At 37.5% G+C, this 17,585-nt stretch overlaps 1 protein-coding gene across 1 annotated transcript in view; it reads left to right on the forward strand.

Moving 5' to 3' along the window:
* GRXCR1 (glutaredoxin and cysteine rich domain containing 1) overlaps positions 1-17,233 on the forward strand; it is a 52,824-nt gene extending 35,591 nt beyond the window's left edge. The window contains exons 2-4 of the mRNA XM_030564153.1: positions 5,966-6,205; positions 14,897-14,962; positions 16,984-17,233. Coding sequence (XP_030420013.1) covers positions 5,966-6,205; positions 14,897-14,962; positions 16,984-17,163 — 486 coding nt within the window. The 3' untranslated portion in view covers positions 17,164-17,233. The remainder of the gene's footprint in view (positions 1-5,965; positions 6,206-14,896; positions 14,963-16,983) is intronic.
* The last annotated feature ends 352 nt before the right edge of the window (positions 17,234-17,585 follow it).

The raw sequence follows: 17,585 nt of genomic DNA on the forward strand, positions 1-17,585 counted from the left end.
AAATAGACATATAGGTATAGTATAAGAAAAAGGGTTGTGTGTTTGAAATGATGTACATGGGAGGAAGACACAAATCCTATTAATATATAATGGAATTGGAATTAATATTCTTCTTTGCATGCTTTTGAAAATAGCTAAATGAAATGGAAAGTGATTTTATACTGAAGCACATCACAAATAATAAGAGAGATACTGTGATGACCAAGTACTGTGATGACCAAGCTCTTAGGAGCTCTCAGTATCTCTTTCTCTTACTGTTTGCAATTCCTTCTCTCTCAGAGAGCAGTGGAGGTTAGGAACTGTTTATTGAGAGAGAAGGAATGGTGGTCAGGAAACCAGATATTTTATTCTTTCTTAAAGATGCCATTATATCTTTAGCTTTCAAATGGACAGCCACCAATGACAGACAGAAGGGACCTGGGTTTAGCATCTCATCACATGAATGGCACCTTTAATGGTACAGCACAACCAGTGCTGCAGTGTTTTGTCAGCAGTGGGTAGAATCCCAAGTTTGGGTAGTCTTAAGCCCACAACCTTCTGTTCCAGAGAATTTTACCAGCTGAGGCTGCAATATATGCCAACATGTGGACAAAAGCCTAATTTAAGACTCATGAATGAAAACGTTGGCCAAATATTTTTTTCAGTGCAACATTCACTATCAGTTGCAAGTGCTTATTCACCTAATAAAACCCCTCTGGCACAGATCTTGTGGTGTACTGTGACTTCCTTCTTCAGAAGAATTAGGGGATAGTAGATATCTTAGCCAACCTGATACCATCTAATTACCAGGCCAAGGGGTACCTATTTCAGTAGAACATTTTGAGATGTGGCAAGATCATATTCTTAGATTGAGAAGGAAGTGTTAGTCATTTATATGCATCAGTGAAGCATTTTGCCACTGCTTGAATGGAATTATTTAAATGATATATACAAACATACTAAGAATCTTAAGAAATCTCATATTTACTAAAATTTGGTGTTGACATTTCAGCATTGATAATTCAAAGTATTGTTTCAGACCACCAAATGCAGCAGATAAGATATTGTACCTTAGCTCAAGTACAAAATATAAAGCCAAGTTTCATTGCATGTGTTATTTGAAACACTCAGAACTGGGAAAAAGATAAGTACCTTGAAAGATACAGGGCTAAATTCAGAAGCGAACCAATTGGTGGTATAATTATACGGAGGTGTGAATGTCAGCTGATGTCACTTTCACACTGAGGGGGCAAAAAGACAGAGCTGTATCACAGGAATAGCAACCATCAGGAGGATGTATTCCCATGTAATATAGACCAGCATTTGTATTTGCCCCACACAGAGCAGCAGTAAGCAAATATCTATGTTACAAGGCTACATAGCTCATAAGAAAATCATTCAAGGGCAGATTCTCATGTCCTTGTTCACACTGAACAGTTCCTTACTCTGCTAATGTTACCATTTATTTAAATGGGACTATTCAAGAAGTAAGAAATTATCTAATGTTAGTAAGAGTGGCAAAATAGGTTCTACGGGCACCTAATAAAAACCATCCCAAAACAGGTAAGAAAGAAGTCTGTAGGTTTGGGCAAACAGTGCTGAATAAAGATTATCCTGTTAACATCGTAAGGAGTGTGTTACCTATTACTACTTAGTAACTCATTTTTAAAATTCCTATATCAGATTTCAATCTAGAGAAAGTGAAAACTGAATGAGGACAGAACAGCTCCTGTGATTGGTAAGGGGACATGGATCCTTCAACTTCTAAGTAACTAGTCTGAGTCTATGTCAGGCCCAGTAGACAGAGATCACAATATTATGTGGAGGATCTGAACTCTCACACTACTCAGGGAATTTAATGAGTCATAAATGCTTAACATATTAAACACAGAAAATGCAGTATTTTGGTGTACCTCAGAGCACAATACATTATTCTCAAAGATATTGAGTTTATAACAGATTACTGGTATTTATATGTGATACTTACATGTTATTAAAAAAGGCATATTCGCCAATGCTTTGTGGTATTTAAACAGCATGATTCCTACTTTAGTGATAGGTGTGCAGCTAAACCACTGCACGTCACTGCTTTGAAAATTTTACTCCAAAATATTAAAACATGAGGATTCCTGGATTTCATAACAGATTTAATCACACAATTACTTTGATTATCAAACTCTTTTTTAAACAAAAGTTTCATGATGTTGCTATTTTATCTTTCTTCTCTTTACCATCTCTCTCTTCACTAGCTTGATTCACATTTGTCTGTTTTCTGTTATCTCCTCATCAGCCTTCCTTCAATACTCTGCAACTCAACTTTCCCCCCTCATTCTATTCCTCTCCCTTTTAAGTCTTTCCTTTGTTTCTTTCTCTCCATTGCTGTCTCCCCTGTCCAAACTCATCTGCACAATCCTCTAACCCTACATCACAGCATTGCTCATGTCCCCCTTGTCTGCTGGTGATCTACTTCCAACAATGGCAGATCAGGGAAGATGGTGCATGTGCAGGAACACCAAATTGTGAGTGCTCCTCCATTTGTTTTTCTCTCCTGACAGAGAAAATGGCAGATTTTACTAATCCCTGCTCCTTTGTGCTCATTCACTGTGATAGGCTACTGGGGCTTGCCCCCTGAGATTATGCTGCTGCTGCCTTGAAGACCCCAAATGAAATACAGGCTGTAGAGTTTGAGACACTGGAGCAGCTACTGCATATGGACCCTTCCTTGGCAGATGGAAGCACTGCACTGTTAAATTAACAGCTGTGAATAGTATATAAGCTTATTTTTTTTCTGACTCCATAAATCCCTCCCTGACGCAGGTGCCATCCCTGGAACTCAGTGCTAGTTCACCAAAACTTGACCCAAGTTCATGAGCCTTGGTGAACCAGATCCAGATCTCAAACCCAAATCAACTTCACTTTGCTTGAGGTGTCACCATAAACGTTTTCCAAAAGGCTGTTCATTGGACAGTATATGCAAAATTTTCCAGGGGAGAGACTCAAAAAATCTTGTTTCAGTTCTTCTAAAATGGAATTTAAAAAAAAAATTTTTCCGGTCCAAGCTCAATGTACTTCCAGACTCTGCGGCAACCCACCTCACAGGGTGCTGGAGTGCATAATACCTGGGAAGCCCTAGCTCTGTGGCACCAGTCTACCCAGGCTACCAAGAAGCCAGGAAACTCTGGGATCCCAATCTCCTTCAAAAGGCGGGCTACCGAAGAGCAAGAGAAGTGGGTGAACAAGCTGGCAGCAGGCAGGCTGACTTGCTTAGTTTCCACCTAAAGTTTCAATAGAAGCAACATGTTCATGGGAATGGTTTGATTCTGCCAAATCAGCATTTTCCAATGGGAAAGCAATTCCACTGGGAAGTGTTTGACCAGGTTTATTCAAGATGATGGTTCTGGCTCCTGTTCATTATGACAATGTCACCAAGACCTAAAGTGACTTTATTCATTACATATTGGAAAACATCATTTCTGAGAACCAAAGTTCTTTCATTTCCAGTCTTTCCAGTGAGGTATATGGGAAGGTTATTTTTGCCTCTGGTATTGTGAATTAGCACTGTTAAAGAAATCTTTGGAATTAGCATTTCCATTAGTTCAAAAATAGCTCACTGCTCAATTCCCCCCTCCCTTTTGTCCTGTGCATAAGCAGTTGGTTTTCCCCCCACAAACTGTGCAATGTGTTATACATCTGCTTTGAAGTAATTCACAGTAATTCTCTATTTTCATTAATTTCGCAAATCTTTCAGACTTTGGCATCAGCTCCTGCTCGGCAGGGAATCTTGTTTAATTGTGGATCATTACTCAGCAATCCTAGTTCCATAACAAATCTGTAACCATATTGTCAGTATTTTTTCCTTTTAGTTTAGTTTTGTGGAAAGTCTCATGGTTAAAGCATACGACTGAGCCACATGACAGATTCTAGTCGTGGTTGTGCCACAGCCTTCCTGTATAACCTAAGGAAAGTTGCTTAATTGCTTTGTGCCCCAAGTTCCCCATTTGTGAAATAGGAATAATGGTACCACCACATGGGTATTACAAGAATACATTAATGTTCATAAAGAGATCTGAGATGTTTGTGTGAAAAATGCTGAAAAAGTATTATTTTGTGCACTAAGATACTATGGTGATGGGCATTTTAGAAATGTGCATAATAGATGTTAGTAATAGTATAATATCCAGAACGGAGAATAATATAATTTATAAGACAAAGGTGACAGATGAGGCTTATTGAAATATTTTGGACTATTACTGTAGAATATTGAATGGTTTAATAAGGGACAAGCTATTCCTCTCATTCAGGAGATGTGAAAAATGCTAAGGAAGAGTTAATTGCCTCAGCAGAGGTATAATAGATTCTAGCGATAGAATAAAGGCCAGTGAGTAATAGAGCAATTTTTACACTAACTTTTCCTACAAACAGAAGAGCCAAGAAGTATAATCAGAGAGAAAGAACCTTTGGAACCTTTATAAGATGGTGCCCTGAGATGGTGGGTAGGAAATTGGTAAAATCCATATTTTTGAAGCAGCCCTTTGGTGATCTGGAAGACCTGAAAGTTCTTCTTGAGGACTTTCCTTATCTACAAATTAAACCCTTTAAAAATCTAAGTAAAATAAATTTGCTGCCACTAACATTTCTATGCATTTGACTAGTAAGTTAAATCATGACTTCATTATCTACCAACACTTCCAATGTTGTTTGTCCTAGTCTGACTGCAATTTTACCTTTGCAGTTAAGGTTACACAATTAAAAAATGAATAATCACCATCAAGAATCATTTTCTACAAATTGCTACAGTATGGTTTAAGTTTCTGCTTTGTAGTGTTTCCTGACATGTAGCTTTACTGCTGTAACATTGACAAAATAATGAAACCTTCTTGTGTTGGCTCTTGCAATGGGTAACTCAAAAGGCTTGGAAGTTCATTTTGCTTTAATTAATAATCTAGGAGTTTTACTATTTATCTAGTGTTTGAACTTAATATCTCTTTAATCTGCAAGAAAGTTCTTAGACATTATTATAAACACAAGCCATTTTTTTAAAGAGGGAAGACACTCTCACACACTCTCTCTCTTTCAACCTCTATTGACTACAATGGTTTTGGATCTGACCCTTATTCTAAATTTACCATTTTAAAAGGGAAAACTGTTGGTTGAATCCTCAGCAAAGACCAGGCAGTACTGAGTTGCCACTCAAGAGATGCCAGTCCTTTTCAGTTAGACAGACAAAATTGTCTACCTTTCTCTTGCATCCATTTTTCCTGGCAGTAGCATTGGCTTTTCATGAGGATTCATGATAGCAAGGGCTATAGCATGGGGTAGTCAATTATTTTTTGTCAAGGTCCAAATTTATTGGTCAAGGTATAGTCAAAGTCCAGACTCCAGAGAAAATAATAATAAGTAAATAAAAAGATTTTGGGGGTCTGTTCAAAAGTGTCTGGCAGTCCAGATTTGGACCACAATCCTCCTATTGACTGCCCCTGTACTCTAGGTGCATTAATGTGAGATCAAGATATCACTGGCTATATGGGTCCCCAGTCCCAACTGGATGGGGAAGAACAAAACACTATTTGATACAGGATCTGGCAAATTCCCGAAAAAAGGATTCATCTCATACCTCAATAAAGGTCATAGCTACATAACTGGGAATTTGTGCTTTGAGAGACTGGAACTAGTGGGACTGATTCATCAATGTTCAAAGCTGCTTGCACCACTGTGCAAAACCACCATAAAGCCTCTTAATTGGGCCCCTGCATGGCAATTATGACAGCTTAATCCAAGATCACACCTCATCCTCTTCCATACTCATGTTTGAGAGGGAAAAATCAAAACAATAATTTTGGAAAAGTGGTTAAGATGTGCTTACTGCTTAAATAATATTTCAAAAGAACAGAATAATCACTGAAAGGTACTGGTCCAGCCATGAAATAAATGTAATTACTAACATTTTATTTACTTGAGTGGACACTAAAAACATTCTGTTTTCCAGGTGTCTACGGTTCTAGAATTTGGTCGCATTGTAATTTACACTACCAGCCTTCGTGTGGTCAGAACTACATTTGAAAGATGCGAGCTAGTAAGAAAGATCTTCCAAAATCACAGAGTGAAATTTGAAGAAAAAAACATTGCTCTGAACAATGACTATGGAAAAGAACTAGAAGAAAGATGCAGGAAGGTGTGTGAAATTCCATCACTACCTGTTGTCTTTATTGATGGCCAATATCTTGGGGTAAGTTCTGCACAAATTTAAATTTCACTCTGCAGTCTGTATGTGTAGATCCTAACTAATAAGAATGGGAAATTATTTTGTTTTATTGTTTGTATTATAGGATCAATCAAGGATTGGGACCCTATTGTGTTAGGCTCTGTACAGATATACAGCAAAACATGGTCCCTGTCCCAAAGAGCCAACAGTCTAGGTTACTACAAGATGCAATAGGCGGATAAAACAAACAGGAAAAAGTGGGAGGGAGCTTATTAAGTAACAAACAAATGAACAAGTTATGCTCAGCCTCTGAAGAAATAATTCATCTTTACAGTTCAAACCATAAGAATATAAGGAAATGGGCTTCATATCACATTTATGAAAGCTAATATATTCAATAATCAACACTGAGAATAGTCAGCATTAGATTGCTATTTAATAACCTCTGCATTTAAATAAATTTGTTCTATGAGTTTGGGGCTCAGTTCCTTCAGTTAAGATGCAGTTTTGCACTCTTCTACATCATGTACATAATTAGTTAAATTTCCTTTATTTGCACACAAGTTGCTACCTTTTCATTTTATGTATGGAGGATGACAGCTGCATAATCCTGAATCAGAATGAAGGGAAGTGAAAAAAGAGCAATGTACTATTATGTTGAGACCTAAAGGCTGAATGGCTTTTTTTTTTTTTTTTAAATCCAGACTTGGATTCTCAAGCCATGGGGCTAAAAGTTCACAAATGTTTGAAACCAGATTTTGGTTTGGGTTCATCTCCTCTGTTCAAAACACATTTCTTATTTAGAATGATTTTTAAAGTGTTTACTTGGTAGTTATAGGGAGACCTCAAGCAGAATGTTCAGTTCTTCCACATCACTGAAGGGTTGCAAAGGTTAATGTTTTCCAAAGAAAGGCGAATAGGAGAAGCAAAAAACAGAAAAGCTTGGGACGTCAGAAAACTTATTCTTTATGTATATATGAATAAGGTGTTAAGGAACCAGTAACCATCGCTAGAGGTGAGATATTGAGTTGACAGACAAACTAAGTTGTTTGTGTTGCTAAATACTTCTTTAAAAAACTAAAGATGTATTTGATGAAAAAAAAGGAATAGAGAAACAAGAGATCCTTGATATTGGAGCTGAGCTAATACTGGAAAAAATTTTTAAAAAAATCCACAAATATGTATTTGAATTTGCTCAGACTGTGTTTTTGGTCTATTGGTGTTGGCTTTCTCAGAATAGTCTAGCAGATGAGATTACTGCTAGGCATGTTAACCAAAACAGCCATATGTTGAATCAAAATATGTATTCAACTTTTTCTGTAAAAGGACACTTTGCCAAGTTTTCTTCAGTAACCCTAAAAATCAGTAGAGACTTTCAGTTAATCACCAGGAGAATGTATTTGGAGACTGAAAAAAAAAATTGATGAGCTTATTTTCCACAAACTGAGATTGTGTTGTATTGGCAGACTGCTTTATTTCAGTGGCTCCCGCTTAAATCCAGTGGGCAAAATAGTGCTCTGTTCATTTTCCTTCAAAATGCTAGTTTAAGGAAGAGATACTCCTGGGACAAGTGAGCCTATTTGTAGCAAGTTTGAATGGTCCACACATTTCACTCTGAACAGCAGCGGTAATAGTACAGTTGACATAGGTGGGTAGTAAATAAAATGAGGTCTTTATTGTACTTCTCCTGCAGCCACCCTCTTACTGTTTGTTTTCAGCTTCAGGGTGACTTCTGTCTAGGCTGTAGGTTGAATTCATTACATCAATCCAGCAGAGAGGCCAAAAGATTGCTTTCTTGCTACAGCAGACAAATAAGGTGGATCATGAGGTCTAGGAAAAGGACTTCTGTGAGAGAGTGGTTCAGATATGACAGAAACAGATACAAGTCTTGTCACATTTTTTCAACTATTTTCTAAATGGTCTAGATGTCATGGAATAATCTCACTAAATCTGAGATATCTCCTCTAACATTTACCTGAGGCCAGCCTGCCTCTCTGTGAAACTGAAGTATGCCCTCTGATTTTTCATTCTGCCTCAATAGCTCAGCATTTTCAGCAAGAAGGTGATACAAAAAGGAATTGTAGCATTTGTTTATCCTTTTCCAAGGGCATTCAGAACTGTAAGAGACCTGTCGTATGTAAAGTCCTAGGGATATTTTTGTCGAAGGAGTGGGGAGAAAAAGTTGTATGTAAAATATGCAAAGTGGCTGGTTGAATGATATTTTGCAAATTAAAGTAGAACTTATTTAATAATTTATTTTTATATGAAATATTTGATTAATTTTATCTTCCATTATTCATTTATCTTAGAGATCTGATTGAAGAAATTGAGTTATATATCTATTTAATCAATTTCACTTTTAAAAAAATAATATTATATTTCTCCCCTGCCTCTGGCCAGTTCTAATTGGGTGGCAGGTTTAAGAATTAGATTTTTATTTGTTTCATGCTCTGTGAAGATTTACTGATGATGATGATGACAACATTTAAATTTATATAGTTAAGAAAATATCAATTGTAAAATGTAGTTTTATATAAACTAAGTAGCAATGCTTGCACTGTTACTGTCATTGTAGCAAATTTATGTGATTACTCTACTCTAAAATGCATTTGTAGTTTGCAACAGAAAAACTATGTGGCTTTCCTTTGGTAGTATGAATGGTGAATGCCCTTATAGCCATTGTCCCACTAACGCGAGTGTGGTGTAACTATTATACATCTGTTACCAGAGCAAGCCTCTAGTGTTTTGACCCCACCTGCTTTCCCCATTTTGCAGAGATCAGCACTCCTAAAGGGTAGGCTTTAATAATATCTTTTTAGAGACCAATAAGCCAGCAATTTAGCTTTTTGAAGACTAAATTTAGGTTTTCCTTTCCTAGACTATGTAACAATATTACATTCACAGTTTTCTCCTTTTGTTGCAAGGTTCTCAGCCATTTGAACATGTCTGACTACTGCGTGTTACAATGGGTGAGATCAATTGTCCAACAGTAGGATCCTGTGAATGTGTAAAGATGAATACCTGACTCTGTCCCCAGCTCCCATATATTATGTCCCTACCCACCCTCAGCCCCTTATGAAAAAACTGCATCCTGGAATGGGATTAATTCCTCTGTGCTGGGAAAACCCTCCTCAAAGATGGTGAAGGAGATAGGGGTTGGGTCATTAACTTTATGAGGGATGACTTTTAGGAGCAAGGAAAGGGAATCATTCTGTAGGCTAAGCAGGGTCAAGAGATGTCCTTGAGTTTGCCATTTTAGTTGGGACTCTTATTTCTTATAAACCCACTCTTTTCAGACAGTAGTTACTGTTGCCACCCAACCTCTGCCTCATTTAAGGTTGTAATAAGGTTGTTATTTGTCTTTATACAAAGTGATATAAGCCAGTATCTACTCCCTGAAACAAGCAACATGCATTCTAATATGAACAAATGCAAGGTCATGCATCCAAAAACCAAGACTGTGTCATATTTCCAGAATGAGGGATTTTATCGTGCAAAAAAGTGACTCAGGAAAGGTCATAGGTCATAGTGAATAATGAACTGAACATGAGCTGGTATGGCTATGAGGGTGTATATAGAGGATATAAAGTCATAGGGAGAAGGTGGTATTATGTTTATATTTGGTGAGATCATTTCTGGAATACTATGTCATGGCTGGTGTCCACACTTTGAAAAATTGGAAAGGGTTCAAAAAAAGAACAACAAGAATTATTCAAGGTCTGCCATGCCTGCCTTACAGTGAGAGATTTAAGAAGCTAAACCCAATTATATTATCAAAGACAAGGTTAATAGGTGACTTGATCATAGCCTATGAGTGTCTCCATTGAGAATATTTCTGATAGTAGAGAGCTATTTAACTTAGCAGACAAAGGCATAACAAGATTCAATGGCAGGAAGTTGAAGCTAGATAAATTCAAACTGAAAATAAGGTATGGCAATGGTAATTCATCATTGGAATAATTTATCCAGGAATGTGGTGGATTATTCATATTAATATCAGCCATCTTTTATAAAAGACATGCTTTAGTTCAATGAGAAATTAGGGTCTTTGTTATGTCAGAGGTCAGATTCAATGATCATAAAGGTACCCTTGGGCCTTATAATCTATAGAGCCATAAAACGATGAGTGTTGCCTTCATAAACTGAAAAGTCCAGCAGTAACTGCTGAATCTTGGTCTCCTGGAATTGTTTAATGGCAATCTGAGAAGCAGATATTCTATACAAGGAAGCGTTGCCTCTTACAGATACTTTACTCTTTCACGAGATTACCAGTGATTTATAAACTACAGTTTGTGAACTGTGGGTAATACTAAGCATCACTTGCTGTGCGACACACATCCCATTCAGCCTTCTAAAAGGAGTAAACATGCACTCACCTGTGGAATGAAGATACGGGGTCCAAAATCAAAGTTACCCTGGATTAATGACAGCATAAGTGAGACCAGAATTTGGCACAATGACCTTAATAAAATAAACATCTTCTGTGATTATCATGACTTGCTGCACTCAAGCTCCCCATATATTTCTCTTCTCAATGACAGATTTAACATCAGTACAAATGTTCTCTCTTATTTGCTGGATGGGGAGAAACCTGCCAAAAGCCAAGCAAATCATAAGAATGTATATGAAAAAAGAGTGTCATTTTAAGGTGTTCTAGAATCTGAAGCCAACAGTTAAGCCGGCAAGCCAGAGAGATGGACCAAAACAAGAATGAATATGCTTTTGGGCAGAGGAGTCAGTCCTTACTCTACTAACGTAAAAGCAGATTTATAGACTGAAGAGCAAGATTGCTTAGAATGCAGGAGCTGTTTTACCAAGGCAACTAACTACCACACCAAGAGATGTCATGTTAAAGGTGTTTCTTCACTATTATGGAAGTATTCATAACTAGAGCCAGGAGAAATTTTTCAAACACATTTTTTTCTGAGAAAAATGAAGACTCAAGTCAACCAAAACATTTTGTAAATTCATGGCAAAATCACTGAATTGTTTTGACAGGTGAACCCCCCCCCAAAAAAAAAATTTCTAAAAACATAGAAACATTGATATTTTCAAAATAAAATATTGTATTTTTTCAACTGAAAATATTTTTATTTTGAATTTTTCTTTATTTAAAAAAACACCTTAGAATTAGAAATCAAACTGTATTGTTTTGGGCTGAACAAAACATTCATTTTTTTATTTTATTACTTTTTGAAACTTACATTGAACTGAAAAATCAGTTATTTGCACAGCTATATTCAGAACTATACACTTTCCTCCCAAAAAGAGCGGCGGATTTAACCTAAACTCAAATGCACTTTCTCTGCGGTGTGGTGGAGGGTAGAGAGTGATGATTCTGTTTTAGTGACATTTGTTTTCACTTCATCTTTTCAAACTTTTAATAAATCCCAATGATACAGCAGCAGATTTATTTCACTAAGACCCCATTAAAACATAATATTATTTTTCCTTATTGCTGGTTGATAAAAATAGTTTTGTGTGAATGATAACTCTCTTTAAATTAGAGACAGTCTGGAAAACCAAATGAAAAATAAAAGAATTTACATATTAAAGAGAGAAGAGATAAAAGGCAAAAGAAATTCAAAGACAGATTTAGGCCCAGATTCTGCATCAGGGCCCCTGATCATGGCATGATCTTCATGTATCTACATTCAACATACCTCATTCACACCACACTTTAACTTAGTGTATATAGAAAGACATGCATGTCACTAAATTCCCATATAGACACTGTGAGATAGTTCTTGCTCAGAGAGAGACATCACCTTTGCAATTCTGCTCATACAAGTAAGGCATATAGTGCATTGGCAGGACGGTGTAGGAAAGCTTTCACCTCCTGTCCCTGAACTATGCCTCTTGCTAATTCTCTTAGGACCAAATCCTGTGGTCCTTAACTCAGGCAAAACTCTCATTGAACCATTGCTAAACAGGGACTGCAAAGTGTGATTTCCTCCTTAATTTCCTGTGCATTAAAACTCAATCTGACTGAAAGAAAATTAAAAGAAAATAATTATTTAAGACAATGCACCTTAGGAGCCCTGTTCATGCATGCCTTTTGTTTGCCATTTCTGTGCAAAATGGTTAATAAAAGCACTAAGTGCTGTGGCTTACATTTAAATCCACACTAATATTAGGTTAGTATTAGATTAGTAATGGATGATAAAATGTATTCATCCAACAAAAGAGGCTTTCCTCTGACTAGAAATTCCTCAGAAATGGTTTTTACAACTGTTACTACATAGTTACAATAGCTATTTCTGTTCTAAATAAAAATAAACTGTAATCATCTCAGGGCTTGTCTAGATTCAGGGAAATTTGCACTGATGTATCTACATCAGTGGAATTGTAAATCCCTAAATGTTGCTACATTGCATGGTAAATCACAGCAGTGCAACCTGTGTCTTATAACAGTGCAGTGCATCTGTATCAAGGGTTTGCACTGGTGTAGCTCATGAGCTTAGCTCCTCCCACCTCACATAGATAGGCCTCAGCAAACACTATTGTATGTGTTGGCAAATGATGGCTTTGTAGCAACAGTCACATTGTGTGACTGGGATGTTCATGTTCCAGATTCTGCTAGTCTTACCCAGACTGAGTAGCACCCTCCCGCTAGTCATCCCACTGAACTGAAGGTGTGGTGTGTTCAAGCTAGAGGCTGGTAGAGCTTCGGAAGCCTCTGTGTAGGTGTCACAGAGGGCCATGGAACAGTCTTTGAAGCAGCTGTTCTTCCATCAGCCCATAATCTGTAGTAGATATCAATAGGACAACTCATGGAGGAAGGCACTACTCAACATGAACAAAGATGGCAGAGTTGAGTGCACAGTCAGCTTTGCTTCTGTAACTAACCACAGCCAGAAATATATTGCCTCTCCTTTTCAATTCCTGTAAATGTGAAATAATGGAATATCAATCAGTTGTTAAATAAGTGTTGGCTAAAATATTCATATGTTGTCATTTGAAGAGATAAAATACTGTAATTATAAACTGTGTCTCTGAATTACAGCCAATAGCTATAGCAGAGAAATATACCCAAGCATCTGCTGTGACTGCCTCAGAAAGAAAAAAAATGCCATTCCTCGGCAAAAGTCAAAGCAAAACAACTTTGTGCTGGGGATCTAAGTTGAGAGAGCAGGCATGAGGAATCTTCCACAATGCTAGATACAAGCAGATCCTCTGCTGTTGTAAGAATTGTCGTAGCTCCATTGACTTTAATAGAACTATGCAATTTATACCATCAGAGGATCTGTAGAACACCCGTACCTTCACTTTGCTGCCCCAGTCAACTAATAAGTTGTAGAAGTAATTGGGGACCTGTATACTCCCATGCACAAGGGTTTCAGTTCTGTTTTTTCCACCTAGTGGCATAACCACCAACCACTCACTGACTCCTCCTCTGGGCTGATCTTTCACTACACTCCCATCCCAGCTGCCCTAGAAACAGTATCCTGGAGTAGAGTCCCATGGTGTGTGCACTGAGTCCCTCTGTTTGGCCTCTATATTGCCTGCCTCTCTGCTCAGTAGAACAACATAAATTTGTCCGCATTCAGGGCCTTCCAAGCCCCCAAAGGGGAATTGCAGGTAGGGGAGAAGCAGTTTTTGACCATGGAGAACAGGATACCAGTATGTGACACTCCAACATATTGTCAGTTGAACTAAGTGTGTGTTCAAATATGCACATACAGAAGCCTCTTATCCAGAGTACTGTATTTGGTGCAGTGACAGTAACTACTGAGCTACAGGAGAGACGGAGTTGCCTGTTAGCTAGAGAATTGTACTGGGACTCAGAAGTGCTGGATTCTACTCCTGGTTCTGCCACCAGTTGCCTTCTGGGTGACCGTGGGAAAGTTGCCTGACTGCCTTGTGCTTCAGTTTCCCCATCTGTGAAATGGATATAGTGAGATTTAGCTGCTTTGTAAAGTACCTTGAGCACTACAGATTAAGTGCTATGTAAGAGCTAGGTATTATTAGTCAAGACACTAATAGCTACATGAGTTAAATGCAAAACATTCAAATTGGACCCTCAATTATTTCTAAAAAGAAAAAAAAACAGAAAAAAAAGTTTTACATCTTCTTTGACACTTTCATTTTGTTTGTAATAAGCTCTGAACATTTACTTTCAGAAAGAAAAATGAGAAACTATTTCATTACTGCTCTGGTTCAGATATCACAGAAATCCCCAAAGGCCTAATGTACTAGGCCTACATTATTATTATTCACTACAGAGTTTTGACTTCCATGTTGTTACAGAATTTTCATTGCCCTTACTCACTCTTATTAGGAGTGTTATGTCTGAATTCAATACTCACCTGCCGGAACATTTGAAATACAGTTTCCCCTATATCACTTAGCTACATTCTCTGATGCATTGTATATCTATATAATTGTATTTTTGACATCTAAGACATTTTCTATTCTGCCAGGAAGTGCATAATGTAAAATAAGAGGAAAACAATCTCTATAATTAAGTTGTGGTGAATTCACAAGAAAAATGCAATATAGAGTTCAATAACCAACCTTGGACAGCTGTTCAGGAACTTGGGTTAAGTTATTTTCACCTTTTAGCCATTCTAAGGTTCATCTCATAACAAAAATACTTCACATGAACAAAGTTCAATCATTTATTCAACCTAGTTAAGTTTCCAAGAGTAAACCCTCAGGTAATTCCAGTTCCCCCAATGCTAAATCTGCTGGGTTTTTTCTTTTTGCTAATAGGGAGCTGAGAAAATTCTGTCAATGAATGAATCAGGGGAGCTGCAGGATCTCTTAACCAAAATTGAGGTAATTGTATTTTTACAAACTCTGTGGAGAAACTACAAATGGAAGTTGTGCTGTTAAAATCAAATTATTTGCTAGATATTTCCTTTCTTTCTGTTTTAAACTGATGATAAATCCCATTTTTTAAAAATGAACAACTACTTAGTGTTACAAACCAGCAAAGATTCCAGCCCCATTAGAAGGTTGGAGTTATGCCAAACTCAACAGTCCACATCCACTGTTCCTGAATTTGACAGGGAGAAAACCCAAGACATTTATCTTCTGTAAGAACTATTTATGCAATCTCCACAATTTGAGCTGGAACAAAACCGGCATAAGGAGTCTGATATTTAATCAGACAGCAAATTGTTTCATCCGTCTAGAAGAGAAACACAATGGTGAATACAACAAAAAACAATATCCAACATAGTACAACTGAAAGAGCCCAAACCATCTCCACTCAACAAATGGGTGTTCCTGAGGGAATTTAGCAGTAGTAGCAGTAAGGGTAGCAGAATACCCCTCACTCCTCCATCCACTGGCCACCTTTGGGCTCAAAAGGACTGGTCAGTGAGACAGCTTTACATGTAGTTAAGCTGTGTTTGTTGACAGGGCCTCTAGCATCCTTCTCCAGAAGGATGGGTGGTTAAAGCCCTGGTTTGGGGCTAACGAGATGGGGGTTCAATTCCCAGCTCTATCACAGGATTCATGTGTGATTTCTTGCAAGTAAAGCTTGGTGTCTCCTTTCCCCATCAGTAAAACAGATACACTTCTTTTCTCCCGCTCTTTGCCTGTCCTATCTGCTTAGAATGAAACCTCAGTCTCTTACTATGTGTATGTACAGCACCTAACACAATGGGTGTCCTGATCTTTGCAGGGGCCATTAAGTGCCACTAAAGTATAAATAGCAGGCTAGAGCAGACTATGATCAGAATACATCCACTGATTTATAGAGATGGCTTTGCCTGAAATTAGCTATAAGGTTCAGTCGTGACTCATTTTCACTGAAGATCCAGAACACAGGAATTCACTATATGCAGTCCAGTCTTTCATCAAGTCCAGTTCAGGTCTTTCAAAGCAAAGCTAGACCTCCCCTCCCAAAATTCAACTTTATCAAAGGGTTACATCTAGGGCTGTCAAGCAATTAAAACAATTAATCGTGCAGTTAAACAATAATAGATTGCCATTTATATAAATATTTTGAGGTGTTAATCATTAAATTAACTGGTGACGTTTTCATCAAAAGAGATTTGTCTGCTTCTTAAATCTCTTTAATGCATCATAAAAAAAAAGAAAATAAAGACAGAATTATTAAAACAATTCAGAGACAGCTGAGAGATTTGAGTCTTATTCTCTCCTTGCTCACACCAGTTTCCCCAGTGTAATTATTGATTTCAAAGGCATTTATTCCTGATTTATACAAATGTGAGAAGAATCAGACCCACGGCTGGTATATATCTTTGACTGTTAAAGCCTAAGATAATCTCCTCAATACTTAGATTTGAATATATCTGTTTTCCAAAGAGCTCTGCCTTGGTTAGATGGTATGAATCATTTTAAGATATGAGCAACTATCAAATGCTGAATCACACAATCCAAACATAAACATGAGAAAGTATACAAGTCATACTATAATAATATGCACCATAAATAATATAAACACAAAAAACCTGTTTCTTACCCCAGAATTTAGAACAGGCCAGTTTAGTTACCTAATAGATCATAACTAGACAATAAAATATTTAGAACCTGGCTAATTCTTTTGGCAAATGAAAACACAAGCCATTAAGCATTATGTTAGATATACCAACTTGTAATGAATTTGGCTGATCACTGAATGCTGCTCTTACCACCTGAAAGAACAGATAAAGCAAGATTCTATGGCAGCACAATGACAAAAACCAAAGCCAAATTTCAGTGTTCAGATTTTGCTGTTTCCTAGAATGATACTGCAAAGTGAATTCTGACTTGGAATCCTCATTATGCTAGAGCTTACAGTTATTAATGGAGTAACATTTTTCCTCTCTTGCTTTTTCTTTGTGCAGAGAGTGCAGCATCCCCAAGAATGCCCTTCCTGTGGAGGTTTTGGCTTCCTTCCATGCTCAGCGTGCCATGGGAGCAAGATGTCAGTGTTTCGGAACTGTTTTACAGACTCTTTCAAAGCCCTCAAGTGTACCTCTTGCAACGAGAACGGGTTACAGCGCTGCAAGAGCTGTGCAAGTTAAGAATGGCATCTTCCCATGTAGAACCTCCTTTTATGATGTTCCCACAGCAGTTTGTTATATACTTTTTAAAAACGACCATGTTTCTGATGCAGTCAATAAAATTTATTTGTAATAAACTTTTTCTGATTCAGTTGCTGAAGCCATTAGCTCAGGCCACTGCCTGTCACGTGCACTGAGTCTTAACTAAAGGGAGAGTATAGGCTACTTAAGGGAACATCGTGCTCACAAAAGTTACTAGATTGATGGTGGTTAGATCTGAAATCTTTATTCACATAGGAGATTTAGCAGCAGGAGCACACGTTTCCTCACATTGCCCTGCCCAAGGACCTCAGTCCTGACCTGGAGAAAACATCAGAAGGAAGTTTAGACTTCATATCTGTTTGATAGTTTCTGCACAGACTGCCAATGATGATAGTGATTTT

Source organism: Gopherus evgoodei, chromosome 5 (assembly GCF_007399415.2).
Source record: "Gopherus evgoodei ecotype Sinaloan lineage chromosome 5, rGopEvg1_v1.p, whole genome shotgun sequence".
Taxonomy (NCBI): Eukaryota; Metazoa; Chordata; order Testudines; family Testudinidae; genus Gopherus; species Gopherus evgoodei.